This window comes from Oryctolagus cuniculus, chromosome 2 (genome assembly GCF_964237555.1).
Source record: "Oryctolagus cuniculus chromosome 2, mOryCun1.1, whole genome shotgun sequence".
NCBI lineage: Eukaryota > Metazoa > Chordata > Mammalia > Lagomorpha > Leporidae > Oryctolagus > Oryctolagus cuniculus.
Genome location: NC_091433.1, coordinates 169787979 through 169804069, shown reverse-complemented (window position 1 = coordinate 169804069; position 16091 = coordinate 169787979). Strand labels below are relative to the sequence as shown.

Sequence of the window (16091 nt, the reverse complement as noted above, 5' to 3'; positions counted from 1 at the left end):
ATGCTGGCCCCTGGACATCTTTTTATAGATCATGGTCATTTGAATTTATTCTTCATTAAATAGTGTATCTATCTCATTTGTCCACTTTCTGATTGGATTTTTTTGGGTGTTTCCATTGAGTTACTGACTTTTTTTTTATTATCAGTTTGTAAGATGCTTCTGTATTGAATGCCCTTATTACTTTCCATGTGTATTGCAGATACTTCTTATCTTTATTTTTTAAAAAAATATTTATTAATTGAAAGGCAGAGTTACAGAGATGCAGAGGCACAGAGAGAGAGGTCTTCCATGTACTGGTTCACTCCCCAAATGGCTGCAAGAGCTGGAGCTGTGCTGATATGAAGCCAGGAGCCTCTTCCGGGTGCAGGGGCCCAAGGACTTGGGCCATCTTCTACTGTTTTCCCAGGCCATAGCAGGGAGCTGGATTGGAAATAGAGTAGCTGGGTCTCAAACCAGCGCCCGTATGGGATGCTGGCTCTGTAGGTGGCCGCTTTACCTGCTACACCACAGTGCCGGCCCTGCAGATACTTTCGAATCTATCATTTAGCTATTAACTTTATTGGTAGTATATTTTTAAAAAAAGATTTATTTACTTATTTGAAAGGTGGAGTTACACACACACACACACACACACACACAAGGCAAGAGAAAGAGAAAGAATCATCTTCCATGTGCTGGTTCATTCCCCAAATGGCCTCAACAGCTGTTGCTGGGCCAGCATGAAGCCAGGAACCTGGGTCTCCATCCAGGTCTCCCACTTGGGTCACAGGGGCCCAAGCCTTTGGGCCATCTTCTGCTTTCTCATAAGTGGAGCGACTGGGACCCAGTTGGTGCTTAGATGGAATGCTGCAGTTGCAGGCAGCAGCAACCTGTACTCCACAGCCTAGTCCCCAGAGTATCTTTTTTTGGTTTGTTTTTAAGATTTATTTATTTACCTGAAAGTTGGAGTTAGGGAGAGGAAGAGGGAGGGAGGAAGAGGAAGAGAGGTCTTCTGTCATCAGGTGTCCACAACAGCCATTGCTGGGCCATTCTGAAGTCAGGAGCCAGGAGCTCCCTCCAGGTCTCCTGCGTGGGTATAGGGGTCCAAACACTTGGGCCATTTTCTGTTGCTTTTCCCAGGCCATTAGCAGGTAGCTGACTTGGAAATGGAGCAGCTGGGACATGAACCGGTGCCCATATGGGATGAAGGTGTCATAGATGGTGGCTTTGCTATCCACACCACAATGCCAGCCCCCAGTACAACCCTTTTTTTTTTTTTTTTTGACAGCCAGAGTGGACAGTGAGAGAGAGACAGAGAGAAAGGTCTTCCTTTACCATTGGTTCACCCTCCAATGGCCGCTGTGGCCAGTGCACCACGCTGATCCAAAGCCAGGAGCCAGGTGCTTCTCCTGGTCTCCCATGCGGGTACAGGGCCCAAGCACTTGTGCCATCCTCCACTGCACTCCTGGGCCACAGCAGAGAGCTGGCCTGGAAGAGGAGCAACCGGGACAGAATCTGGCGCCCCGACCGGGACTAGAACCTGGTGTGCCAGCACTGCAGGTGGAGGATTAGCCTATTGAGCCTCGGCGCCGGCCAGTATAACCCATTTTTAAAAAGTCAATATAATTTTTCTCAAAGTCAAATTTGAGTTATATTCTTGGATGTTTCAATGCAGCATAGGAAGTGGACTGAGAACAAGGCTTTCCTAATGTATATGGAAGCCGGGGAGGCATCGCCTTCACCATCTTCTCTGAACAGAACTATCAAGCTGGGCTTTACACTGCATCCACACCCAACTGGAGTTTGAATCTGAGCCCAACTGTCCTCGGATGGGAATATCCGCGATGGGAAGATTGCTTGATTTTGGTTTTGCCATTTATCATATATCTTTGTACTCTTAGTACTCCAGACATATTGGAATAAGCTGTATTTTTTTCTTCCACCAGATATGTGTTGGGTTTCAGGGAAAAAAAATTCCACATTTCCAATAGTGCTGCAAGATCTTGCAGGTCCTGTAGGGCAGTGGATATTTTGTTTCAGCTGGATCAAGCCTTGAAAGAGGATTGGAACAGATGTTTGAATTTGGTTGAATGCTTTCAATATTTATTACTTAGGTGACCTAGTTTAGCAGCAATTGTAATAGAAAAAAACAAGGCCATTTGGGAAAAACAGAGTTTATTACATTCACCTTAAAAGTTGAAAGAATTTTTCCTTTTTATTTAGTTTATTTTGTTTAGCTTGAATGTAGGAAAGTAAAACCCTGACATGAGTTTTTCCTACTTTGAACAGATATCTACATGTATATTATGTTAAAGATTTCACATGGAATTTTCTTTAGTGTGACTGGAGAGCAGTTTGGCACTACAGGCTACAATTCTTGGTGTGCTGGTTTACTTCTGAAGGCTGAAGACTTCTGAGGTCATCTAGAGAGTTCTATACTTCATAATTAGGGAAGCCGTGCTTAGGGGAATTTGGTAACATTTGATTCAGGGCTATCAAAAATTCATTGGCACATTGCCCTACTCAGCTTCCTGTTACAATGAAATGCCCAAGACAAGCTACTTAGGAATCAAGGAGAAGTTTATTTGGCACATGGATCTAGGACTTCAAGTCCAAGGTTGGATAGCACCACTGATTGGCCTCTGATGAGATCACTGGAGATAATAGTAGAGCATTTGTGGAGGAAGCTCACGTGAAGATCTGGGGGAGAGAGAAGGAGAGAGAGAGGCTGGGTTCAACTCCGTCTGTTATAATCAACGGTCTTGTGTGAGAATTATCTGCCAAAGGGCACACATCCCAGTGACCTAAGGACCTCCCACTAGGTATACCTCCTAAATGCTATAAATGGATTAAATTTCTATCCTAGTACCATTAACGTTTGAATTTTGGATTTGAACATCGGCATGAATTGGGTTGTAAAATCATGGTCAAACCATAGCACATAGGCAGAAGTATGGTTTGAATTTCCCAGGTCTTACTTAATGGGGTTTATTCTGCCTCCGTCTTGAGCACTGTGTGCCATCAGGATGTCCTGTCTTGGAGAGTGTGCATTTGGATCCTCCTACCCACTGTATTTGTCCTTGCTCTTTGAACACCTCTCTCAGTGCTTAGTGTAAGGGAAATGCTGGCTAGAAAGAGGGAAAATTGTGGAAGACCAGTTTCTTCGACATGTTCCCACACTCTTTCATCTCTTCTGTTCATAGGTAATGAGAAGGAGTGCATAAAGTTAGCACCCAGAGCCAGAATCCAGGAATGTTGATGTGTGATGGAAAACTTACTAAAATTATCTGTAATTACGAATACGATAGCTGAAGTAATGTAAAGACTTGAACAAAATGAAGTATAAAAGGCTTTCCAGGTCAGTGGGTGAGAGGAGAGAGGTTGTCCCCCACATTTGACAAACCGGATGTTAAGTCCTCACAGGATTCTTGGCGAACCTAACATATTAAGGATACAGAAGCTGAAATCTCATACTGTGGCTTAAGGAACAGCTGACAAGGTGAAGAGCATTAGAATGCAAGACGAAAAAAAAATCTGAAGTGGCAATATGGGGGTTAGAACTACATACCTGGCTGACTTCTCTGGAGTTGGCATCAACGAAAGACAGACGGAGAACTCCTGCCCAGTGGTTCATTCCCCAAATGCCTGCTGTGTCCCTGGCTGGAGCCAAAGCCAGGAGCTGGGAACCCAGTCCAGGTCTCCCACATGGGTGGCAGAGATCCAACTATTTGAGGCATAACTTACTGCCAGCCAGGGTCTGCATTAGCAGGAAGCTGGAGTCGGCAGCCCGAGTTGAGTATTGAGCCCACACATTCTGATGTGGGATGTTGGAGTCTTGACCACTAGGCTAAACTCCTGCCCTTACAATTCCTTTTTAATTTGGGTTCAGGGAAGCTATCCCAAATAACCCAATATAGCAGCTCATTTCTTTTTTTACTAAGAACTTTAGTTATTGACGTTTTATTCAATAGTTACTTATTAAATAATTCATTCAGTTCAAAGTTTTAGTGATTTCATCCTGAAGCCTGGTGGCAGAGGGAGACTCAAAGTTGCTGGTCCCCGTGAACAACATCAGGGTTTCATTTGTTTGGCTGGTCCACCAGATTGAGTAAGCAGATTGGCTTCCATAAAAATGTACCAGTCTGAGTGTTGATCTCATACAAAAAAACCTAGGCTGACACACAATATTAACTTTAACTAAAGGTGGCACCTTCAGATTGGTTCATTAGACCTTTTGCCATTGTTGTTGGTAGGGGTGTCGCTTCTCTTATTCTTTATTTTTCTTAAGAGCCTTTGGTTCTTTTAAAAAAATGTTTTTTTTTGTTTTGGTTTTTGTTTTCGGTTTCATTGATTTCTGCTTGGATCTTTATTATTTCTTCTGCATATTTTGGTTCTCATTTTCACCTTTTTCCCTCTTAGTTTTTTGTGGGAGCTGATTGATTTGAGGCTTTTCTGTTTTTCCTAACATAGGTGTTTAGAACTTCCCTTTACCCACTGGTATTGATTAAGGCGATCCTGAAAGTTGGGATAGGTTGATTTTTTTACTTTTAATGTCAGTTCAGAAATTCTAGTTACCCTTATGATTTCTTCTCTGATTCATTGGTTATTTTGAAGTGTGATACTTAGTTTCCAAATATTTGGGGATTTTCCAGAGCTTTCTATTACTGTCTAACTGAATTCTATTATGGCCGTAGAACATATTTTATCAGGCCCTTTAAAATTTGTTGAAACTTGTTATATGGCCCAGAATGTGCTCTGTCTTGGTCAAGACTCTGTTTGTACTTGTGCTGCTATTGGGTAGAGTGTCTGTAAGTGTCTATTAGATGAAGATGATTGACAGTGGCACATGTAAAAGCTTGGCTTTGGACATTGTGGGCTGGCTACTTACGTCTTGTGGGGGGCTGTCCTGTGCACACTAGGGTGTCCAGCAACTTCCCTGTCAGCAGGGCATCTTCCAATTTTGATGCTTAAAAATACCTTCAGGCATTGCCAACTGTCCCCATGGGGCAAATTCACCCTGTGGGGAAGAACCACTGGTAAAGGAAAGTTAATCCCAAAACTATTTGGTGTCAACCATGTTTATTAATGACAACTACTAAAATTTCTTTATTTTCAATATTCTTTCCCCCCTCATCTGCCTTTCATGACTTTTAATATCTTAATTCTTTCTGTTTCTTTCATCTATTGGACTCCTAAGGCCAGTTTCTTATAGGCTCTCCCTTAACGCTTTTATTTTCAGCGTGGTGGTCACCATCCTGCCGTTCTCAGGGCTCTGAGTGTGCTTGTTTCTTTCTATTTCTACTATTGATTTTGGCATCCTACCGTTCTCCCTTGTTTTGGCTTGATTACTCTCTGTGCTGTCTTTTGTTCATTCAGCAGCAGCCTTTTAGCTCCCTAATTCTCTTGTGACCTGATAGGTAAGTCTATGGATTACTCTCGGACCATACGTACTTGTCCCCCTTTATGTGGTGTGTGTGTGTGTCTGTGAGTGAGAGAGAGAGAGAGAGATGCTGCCATGTGGCATCTGCCCAATGGTTTGCTTTTTCCTTGTCATTTCCCAAGTGCATCTTGTCCTTGAATGCTCGGTGGGGAAGAGGTTTTCTCCACGAAACCGTTTTCTAACTGGTTTTAAACACATGCTCCAGTGCTCTCCCTCCCTTGGAGTAGCATTCGCCTACGCGTCTCAACAACTTGAAGGCAGCCAGGGTGCAGATGGTCACTTGAGTTTTGTGCCGGGAAACGAGCCCTGAACATTCGAGGCGACCTTGCCGTGCCTCCTCCCGCGTCCCTGGTCTGCTTTCTCTGACTCCTGATTGTAAACTTGAGGATGCTCACCGCAGGGAGAGGGTCAGATGCTGTCAGGCCGGCCTTCTAGGGGAAGCTTTTCATGGCCTGCTGGGGTTCCCTTCTGTGAGGTCCAAAGCCCTTTTCTTAAGTGCAAAGATCTGTGTGCTTTGCCAGATCCTCCCACCCTCTCCAAAGGTCACATAATGGCTTCAGGGGAAATATGGAAAAGTTTAGTTCCTCCGTGCGCCAACGATTGCCACTCGGAAGGCGGCAGTGTAAATAGTGTGTGACTAATCCTTTCTTCTAAGGAAAGTCGTTTTATGCAATTGTTTCCCTCTGCTTACACAGATCCAGAGGTTTCCATAGATTCAGTCTTAGACAACCAGCCATCCCTGAACCTCTGGCCTGTGTCTCGTGTTCTTTTCTGTGTGTCGCAAGCATCTTCCCCATCCAGGGTTCCTCCTTGCGCGGTCACATTTCAACTCCCGCTGCTGCCGACACCACACTGTTGGCGCTGCAGCCACCTAGCACCAAGCCCAGAGCCTGTTCCAGTTGTGGGTGTCTGCCTTCTCTGTGGCAGTTTGCTGGCGTTCTCCCCTCCTTCCTCCTGGGCGCATTCTTCCCTTCTGCATCTACAGGATTCCTGTCTTCCTCGTCTCAGTTTTTCCCTGTCTTCTCTGTGTGCCCCTACCGCTCAGTGTGAATATCTCCACGGCTGTGAGGTTCCATGTTCCCTTTCCTTTTTCCAGAAACGTTTTTGCCTTTGCAGATGTTGGCCCCTCTTAGAGCCTCACTATTCATCCACTTGGAGGCTGTCCCTAACTGCTCCCCAGAGAGCTGTCCCGAGTTTGTCTCTGAAGCTCACGTAATCACCTTCCTCACAGACTGGGCTTTCTGACTGCTCTGATTCCATGCACCTCTTTGCTCTTGCTTCTCCCCTTGGCCTTGAACCAATAATATCCTTCCAGTCAACCAGGCTTGAAGCTCTCAGAAGTGTCTCTGGAGTCTTGGAGGTGCTTCCCTTTGGTCCCTGCTACTCACTCTCTTAACCCTCCAGTCCTAGAAGCTGTTGCGGTAGTCACCTCCACACAACCACTTCTTGATTGATTCACTTTAGATGTGGTCTCACAATTTCTTGACTTAGAAAGCCAGGATAGAGCTTATTTACTTTACTACTTGTCACTAGCCTTCATCCCAATGTCATTGTGTGTTTGTCATTGATTTTCTGCCCCCGTCTCTGAACTAAACAGCACTTTTAAGCTTCAGTTTCTTGTATCAACTTTGTCTGTCAAGGTCATGAATGTTATCTCATGACCCTTCATCATTCATCATTATTTTTTAAAAAAGATTTACTTACTTGAAAGAGTTACACAGAGAGAGAAGGAAAGGCAGAGAGAGAGAGAGAGAGAGAGAGAAAGAAAGAAAGAAAGATATTCCATCCACTGGTTCACTCTCCAATTGGCGGCAACGACCCGAGCTGTGCTGATCCAGAGCCAGGAGCCTTTTCCGGGTCTCCCCTGTGGTTGCAGGAGCCCACGGACTTGGGCCATCTTGTGCTGCTTTCCCAGGCCATTGCAGAGAGCTGGATTGGAAGTGGAGCAGCCGGAACTCGAACTGGCACCCACATGGGATGCTGGCCCTGCAGGCGGCGGCTTTACCTACTGCACCACAGTGCTGGCCCCCCTTCATGATTGTTAAGATGAGTAACCTTCCAAGTCTGTGCTCTACTTCTCTTCTGCGTCCAGAATGTCCCAGCCTCCTCCATCCAGTTCTGTGCATTCGTATGACCAGAGTCGGCAGTATGGGCTGCTGCTCGCTGGTACAACACTTTTTTCTATGGAGCTACCACTCCTGCAAAGCCAGTGGGGTGTGTGGGTTTCTTCATTTCCTCTTTGTTCAGTGCCAACAGCTCTTGAAGGAGAATGTTCCTGGACCTCACATTTGAATAGATTCCCCCTTTTTCCTCCACCATTGGTATTTGTCACCATATAGTGGTGTGTCTCCAGAATCTAAGTTTTATTGGCTGTTCTAATGACTGCCTTTCCCCCTCCTTCTCTCCTGAATCGTTATCCTGTTTTAAACTCCTTTTTTCCTGGAGTGGGATACAGATTTGACTTCTAGATGGATGGTCTGCTTGCTACAGTCGGAGAGTAGTTATCTTCACGTGCTGGCCTTCGATGAAGACACCAGTGTTGAGCCCTACTTCTCATTATCACCCTTTGTTTTATCTGGTCTATAAATCCATTACCTTTGTGGTCCCCAGGGAAGATTTCTTCCTGTCCATATCCTCAGAGTAACTCCTGACCAGTGTCCTTAAGCTACTGGTTGCTACTCATTAGGGAGTCATGAAACCATGCAATAAATGTAGTGGTTCAAACCTCTATTTAAAAAATTAAAAACAGATGAAATAGTAAGGGTGAACAGTGTTTGGTAAAAGTTGTTTTAGTCATATAAGACGTGTTTTTGTGTAGATATGGACTGAATTTCCATGTAAAATGCACTTCCACTTCTTACTGAGGATTGAAGTAAAAGAAATTAGAAAAATACTATTTTAGGAGGTGGCTTCCTCCACAGCTACAACAGTCACTTTGAATCAGATTTGTTAAAATGTCTCTTGAGCGTTTATTAGTGGAGGGTGCAGAAGCATAATTAGGAACCTGCGCTACACAGATGCTGATGAGCAGAAGCAGTGTTGGAGCAGGGACCCGTGCACAGATCTCCAGCTCTGCTACGCATGAACTTCCTGCTGTGGGACTGAGGGGCATCCGACCGGTGGGGTAGAAGATCTGCCAGAAGAGAGGCACTAGGGGCTTAGGGCAGGTGTCCTTCAGGAGTACATGGTATTTATACATTTTAAACTAGTGTGGCTGTGCTATTACATAATAGCCGAATATCAACTGTGGACTTCCATCTTTTTATTCTTTACGTATAATTTTAAGGATCTCTTGGGAGGAAAGAGAGATGCATGATTTCCCTCAATCATCTTGAGCCAGAGACCATACACTTTTCATTTTTTAAAAAAGATTTATGTATTTGTTTATTTGAAAGGCAAAGCAACAGAAACAGGGAGGGAGAGAGCTTCTCTCTGCTGGTTTACTCCTCCAATGTTTGCAATAGCTGTGTCTGGGCCAGGCCAAAGCCAGGAGCTTCGAACTCTGAGTCTCCTATGTGGGTAGCAGGGGCCCAAGTGCTTTGGCCGCCATCTTCTGTCTTCCAAGGCACATTAACAGGGAGCTGGAATGGAAGCAGAGCAGTTGGGACTTGAACCGGTGCTCTGATAGGGATACTGATGCTTCAGGCAGCACCTTAACCCACAGTGCCACAACCCTGGCCTCCTGGTTTTCATTTTAAATCTGATGTTCTCTTCAATTTTAGTACCCTGCTCCCCCTTGCTTTAAGAATGGCAGCTGTGTTGCTGTGACTAGTCTGGCATTGACTTGTGATAGTGTTTTTTTCCTGAGAGGAAATAAGGAAGAAGAAAATCTCAGTATATAGAGATTTTCCTGAAATACTTGGGAAAAAGAGAAGGGAAGGAGGCAGAGCTGGTGTGTGTATTTGTGTGGCTGTGAGGTGGTCCAGAGTCGAATTTGCCTTGATGATGTGGGAAGAAAAGGTGACATCCACCATGATGGAGGAAGGGAGGAAAGAGATTGAGTTGATTAGACTTCATACCTGCTTGTAGGATGGGTATGGGACAGGTTCCTCTGCTTCCACAGCTGTGTCTGCCTGTGACTTTTGTTGGTTTTCTCCATGGGGCTGTAGGCTTTGGTCTGGATCTGTTGACTGCAGAGCCTCTGGGCTTACACCCTTGTCAACGTGGAAAACAGGCAGAAAGATGTGGGGCACCTATATAACCTCAGGTTTGCAATGTGTTTATAACTTGGGGAGTACTTACAGTTGTCTGGCCTTTTTGTAAAAAAAGATTTATTTATTTATTTGAAAGTCGGAGTTACACAGAGAGAGGAGAGGCAGAGAGAGAGAGAGAGAGAGGTCTTCTGTCCAGTGGTTCACTCCCCAGATGGCCGCAACAGCCAGAGCTGCACCGATCTGAAGCCAGGAGCCAGGAGCTTCTTCCGGGTCTCCCACACAGGTGCAGGGGCCCAAGGACTTGGGCCATCTTCTACTGCTATCCCAGGCCACAGCAGAGAGCTGGGCTGGAAGAGGAGCAGCCGGGACTAGAACCTGTGACCGTATGAAATGCCGACGCTTCAGGCCAGGGTGTTAACCCACTGTACCACAGCGCTGGCCCATCAGTACTAAATCTTTAAGATGTATTTTATTTATTTGAAAGGCAGAGTGACAGAGAAAGAGAGAAAGATTGAGATAGAGATCGTCCATCTGCTGATTCACTCCTCAATTGGCGGCAATGACCAGATTGAAGCCAGGACCTTAGAACTCTAACCTGGCCTCCCCCATGGGTGGCAGGGGCCCAAGCACTTGGGCCATCTTTCACTCCTTTCCCAGGTGCATTAACAGGGACCTGGATTGGAAGTGGAGCAGCCGGAAGTTGACCTGGAGCTCATATGGGATGCCAGCCTTGCAGGCCGAGGCTTAACCCTCTGTACCAGGATTCCAGCCCCTAGTACTAATATCTGTGAGTGAGTGCTGCCTGGGGTTGTCACTTCAGTTCTAGACCTGGTGGGGCTTGGTCTTAGACGTTTGTTCCCTGTCAGATATGTTTAGGGGAAAGGAGCCCACGTGCACATAGTGTTTGACTCGTTTGTTGCTATTTCCACTCTTTTCAATTAAGAGGGGATAGTTGGGAACAGCTCAAGTGCTAGGCATACCCACAGGCTCCCCTTATGGGTGCTGGTCAGGGCAGTTGTCACTTGTAGCAGCCCAGGGTCTCTTGGACTGCTGGGCTGTCCATCTCCCAGGGGGTCCCAGCAGGGTAGTGACATAGTGACAGCATGGTCTATGGGATGAGAAGGAGGCTCCTCTTCACCCGTGGCTGACAGAACAGACTTGTGGTTCCTAATCAGGCAACACCAGATGTGCCCAGCTGTTCACCGTCTGCTCCATCCCAACCAAACATACTTGAAGTTCAAAACAACACTTACATCATGAAAACAACAGTGTTTATCGTGTTAAGCCTTAGGCTTTAGTAATTGAGTCGTTATTCTGGCGACAAAGGGAATGTCCTTGCGTCATGCTGCATGTGGGAAGACTGAAGCCCATGATGGATTTTCCAGGCTTTCTGAGACCACAGGGTTTCAAGTGATAAATTGAGACCAGTGGTTAGGAGGAAAACACCTAATTGAGCCTCTTCTCTTGCTGCATGCCTCAGGTACACCTTGTCCCAGCCTGGCTCCGTCATCAGCCCCAGCTAGGATGGATCTAGCAGGCTGAGTTCACGCAAGATTGTGCTTTCGATGAGATGCAGGGTGTGGTGTGTCGGGTGGTTTCACCGTTTACCTTTTGCACTGACCTGCTGTAGTGCCCCTCATGTCTTCCCCTTACTCACATGGTGTCTCAGTAGGGTCAGCCTTTTGGGTCAGCTTATGCTGGAGAGTAGCTCGGTTTGCTGCTAAATGTACTGTCCTAAACTCCCAGTAGCTCTTTTGCATATTTCAAATTAGTTGATATATTTTCTGTGTATTTTTGTGAATTATTCGTCTTACGTAACTGATGGTTTCCTCTCTGTCCCCCAGGGAATGATTGAATGTGGGTAAAGGTTTATTATTTGAAAGTACATGTTACATGCAGTGGAAGAGAACTGTCACGATAAATAAAGCTCTGGGCCAGGAGGGTGAAAGGGTTGTAATTACGGTTAGAAGTCCCCGGAGATCTTGACTCGCGCCGTTGGATCAGATTAGGATTAATTGTTCTTCTTGTTCTTGTATTCTTAGAAATAGTAATTATAAAACATTTAACCTGAACAGCACAGTTTGTATTGTTATGCGATGACAGCATTAAGTCAGTATATCTCTAAGGCATCATCATAGTTGATATTTCAAGAGGGAGTTAAAATTGTTCATTTTGAGTCTCGCATATTCATCTTCTGACAAGCTTGGTTTTTCTTCTTAGCTCTGTGTGGCAGAGAGTCTGTGTTTCAGATTAGGAAAGCTGGGCTCAGACGTTCATGAACTAACCCTCCAGCGAGCGCTAAGCAGTCCTGGAAAGCCCCGCTGGACCGTGCTGGCCCTAATTGGTCATGGATGATTTGGGGCAACTGGTGAAGTTGGAAACCCCCTTCCTGTGCTGTTCCTTCTCATGTCTCCCCTTCCCATTTCCAGTGCTGCCCTCTTGGTTACATCTAGGGAGCTTCAGAAAGTTCGTGGAAAAGTGAAATGAAAAGATAAGTTTACTTGGGTCAGAGAAATTTTTGAGATCTATGTGTAGTGTTTTCATAATAGGCGTTTTCCATGAACTTTTTGAAAACCCCTTGTATGTCCCTTCTGGTGTGTGTGTCTTCGCTTTCCTCTTACGCTCATAAATGCAGTGTGCTTTGCATGAGTCCTTATGAAAGCTGTGCTCTGAGCCCCTGATAAATGCTCCTGTGATAACCAACTTTCCTCATGCGTCTTGATTCAACAGGCAGAGATCGCCGAGGGTAAGCTGTTGGTTCCTTACACATCGTGAGTGCTCAGCTACTGTATTTGGAAAAAAAAATGACTCTTGTATGGAATGAATGCTCCTTTATCGGTTTAATTGATTGCTTTTTTAAAAATGTATTTAGTTTCATCTACTTGAAAGGCAGAGAGAGAGATATCCCTCTTAGATCCACTGGTTCACTTCCCAAATGCCCACAACAGCCAGGGATAGGCCAGGCTGAGGCCAGGAGCCCAAACTCCATCTGGGTCTCTCACATGGGAGGTAGGAAACCAGGCACCTGGGTCATCATCTGCTGCCCCCCGGGATGCATCCACAGAGGGCTGGGTTGCAAGTGGAGCAGCAGGGACTTGCAGCAGCGCCCTGGTATGGGATGTCGTCGTCCCAGGCAGCGCCTAACCCCTCTGGCCACAGTGCCGGCCCCATGCATTTCTCCTCCTTTCCTTTTAGCTCTCTTTTAAAGGTTCCTTATCAGTTTCCTTATGTGCACTCTCTTTCTTGCCAGCGTGGCGCCGCTGTCCTCACAGAACGTGGTGATGCATCGAGGCCAGAGCCAGGAGTATGTGCTCAAGCCCAAGTACTTTCCAGCCCAGAAGATGATTTCCGGAGAACAGTCCACTGAAGGCTCCTTCCCTTTGAGATACGGGCCGGATCCAGTCGCGGCTCCTTTTCAGTGTGAGTATGCACCAGTCAACTGTCTTCCCGCTTCGGTGTCACAGGGTAGAAGCACTTTATTTTGTCCAGATGGCATTAATGTGCCACAGTAGACAAAATGCAAGAGTCATTGAAGGAACCCACATCGGTTCCTGCCGCAGCCAGGCAGGCGGTATTTAGCGTGCTTGCCTTCTGAGAAAAGGCTGTTCTCCTGGATTTTAGAAAGAAATCTGAAGCGAGCTGCATGTAATTTAGTTCTATGAGATGGCTCCATTTCTGAGACACATTTACTCAAAGTTGGGGTATAGTCATGTGTCTTTGGTCAGCTGGCCAAGATCCATTCCCTGTGAAATGGCTGCGATGTCCTGGGCTGCTCTCTGAGGTTCACCTACAGTGGCTATTTTCGTGTTGTAAGGTCCACCTAGTTTTTTAGCATATTGAGCAGCTGGCGTGGCAGATTTTACTCTGAATTTGTAAAGAAGTGTTGTATCAGCGGCCAGCTTGGTTAATACCTCACTATGTGGGCAATGCAAGAACAAGCCCTGGCCCCAAGGGAGGGAAGTGTGATGATTTTATGAGGATTTGTTGTTTCGGTATCGGTGTCTGCTGGCAGCATCTTTGAGGCACAGAGCATTCAGTGAGGCATAGAGCATTCAAAGGTGAGAGAGAGACCTACTCTCTCCTTCCCGTGGCTTCCTGCTCTGCACCCCCGGGATGGATGACCTGTGCCACAGTACTGAAAGGAGAAGGCCAGAGGTGAGGTGGGGAGGGACTGTCTTTGAGCACCAAAACAAACATCAAGTGCTAAGACAGTTTTTACTACCGTTGGACACCTTGGAAGTCCCTATCTTTGTGGATTTGATCCCTATGTCTCTTCCACCTCCCAGTTTCTATACCTAACTGAATGTGATGGATTCTTCCCCCAGAATTGGTTATTTAACAAACAATATCTAATGGCAGGTTGAACATCCCTGTTTTGTCTATTGGAATGCTCTGGTGGCAAGAGTTAGTGTGGTTTACTGAGATGATGTGGAGAGCGAGCCCTGGGGACCTAGAACAATCATTAGACCATCTCCCTGCCCCTAAGCAAGGTTTCTTCCAGGTCATTCATTCAAGAATACGTAGATCTCTTTGAGCTTCTGTTTCACATCCTTTGATTTAAGTACTTAACCTGTTTTTTCTCAATGTGAATATCCCTTGAGTGTCTAAATTTTTCTAATACTAATTTAAAAGATAAGTCAGAGAGAGGTACTTCTCATTTTCCTTGGGGTCTTAGTCTCATATCCATGATACCTTCTTCAGAGGCTCTCTGAAAGTAGAGTGTGGTGAGAAGGACGTTTTTCAAAGTTTGATTATACTGATGGGGGAGAGAATTCTGAGCTACATGGTGTACTGAAGAGATGATTGGAGAACCACTGGTGTTAAGATTGGACACTAGACTGTAGCTTTGATTATTGATGCTTGCTGTTAAAATTCCCACTGTGTGTGTGTGTGTGTGTGTGTGTATTTCAAACCCTCAACCTGGAGGATGAAATTATATTTTAGAAGAATGTGAAGTTAAATTTAGGATCTGTATCACCTATACGTTTCCTACTCATTCTGGTTAAATGTATTTTCTTACTAGTGTGGTGCTACTAAAGGGATGTAGACCAATGCATTACCATAACGATGAAGTTTTCTGCTTAAATTCCCTGAAAAGATGGCTTTTGTTTGAAATGAAGCCCAGAAATGAACTGAAACAGACATATGGAAGGAAAGGAAGGGAAAAATGGCTATTTTTGCTGAGCAAGAGCCCTACTGAGAGCTGGAGGGCCAACTGGAAAGTTTTGATAAAAGGTAATGTGGCAGGGCCATTAAGAATATGAACGGCCAGCACCGCAGCTCACTAGGCTAATCCTCCGCCTTGCAGTGCCGGCACACCGGGTTCTAGTCCCGGTCGGGGCGCCGGATTCTGTCCCAGTTGCCCCTCTTCCAGGCCAGCTGTCTGCTGTGGCCCGGGAGGGCAGTGGAGGATGGCCCAAGTGCTTGGGCCCTGCACCCCATGGGAGACCAGGATAAGTACCTGGCTCCTGCCATCGGATCAGCGCGGTGCGCTGGCCACAGTGCACCAGCCGCGGCGGCCATTGGAGGGTGAACCAACGGCAAAAGGAAGACCTTTCTCTCTGTCTAACTCTGCCTGTCAAAAAAAAAAAAAAAAGAATATGAACAATTGGGGCAGTGCTGTGGCATAATGGATAAAGCCACTGCCTGCAGTGCCAACGTCCCATATGGGTGCCAGTTCGAGTCCTGGCTGCTCCACTTCCAATCCAGCTCTCTGCTAAGGCCTGGGAAAGCAAAAGAAGATGGCCCAAGTCCTTGGGCCCCTGTACCTATATGGTAGACTTGTATGAGGCTCCTGTATCCTGTCTGCAGATCGGTGCAGCTCCAGCCATTGTGGCAAATTGGGGAGTGAACCAGCAGATGGAAGACCTCTCTTCTCTCTCTCTCTCTCTGCCTCTCCTTCTCTCTGTATAACTCTGACTTTCAAATAAATAAATCTTTAAAAAAAAACGAATATGGAAATAGCAAAATTGAGTGAGAATGACAATAGGGAGATTCAAAGTGGAAAGCAGGTATAAACAATAGGAAGGAACTAAAAGCGTTCTCTCTCTCTACTTTGCCATTCTGCATTAGCCACAGGTGGAGGCTCCGAGGAAACCTGTGTGCAGCAGAAGCAAGGAAAAGTCAATAGGGGAAGTTTGAGGAAAAGTACCTCTCAATATTCTTTATTTTCACATTTATAGAAGATACCAACTGCAGACAGATGCATTTCTCATTGTGCTGAAAGATTTCATGGTCAAACAGAAGCAGATGATTCTGAATGTGTACGAAAGACTGACAATACTATTAGTTGGGTATGATAGGTCGTGGGATGAAATTGAAGGGTTGGTGTGTGTCAAAGCAGTTCACTGACCATTTCCTTTGAATAGCTCTATAGGACTACAGAAAACACTTAGGTTGGTAAAGAACAGGTGCCATTTTCCCCCTTGAAGAGGGATTTGTGATAAAGGGGGTAGTCTGAAAGAGCAAATTATTAGTTGGTAGATTTACTGTTGATACCTAGCAAGAGGTGATGGTGA

The 16091-nt window shown here is 45.7% G+C and overlaps 1 protein-coding gene across 7 annotated transcripts in view; it reads left to right on the top strand.

Moving 5' to 3' along the window:
* The window catches only part of LTBP1 (latent transforming growth factor beta binding protein 1), a 445461-nt gene that overhangs the window by 151013 nt on the left and 278357 nt on the right, over positions 1-16091 (top strand). For all 7 annotated transcript variants that reach the window (XM_008254559.4, XM_070069261.1, XM_070069260.1 and 4 more), the window contains exon 4: positions 12824-12993. In XM_008254559.4, the coding sequence (XP_008252781.3) occupies positions 12824-12993 (170 nt within the window). The remainder of the gene's footprint in view (positions 1-12823; positions 12994-16091) is intronic.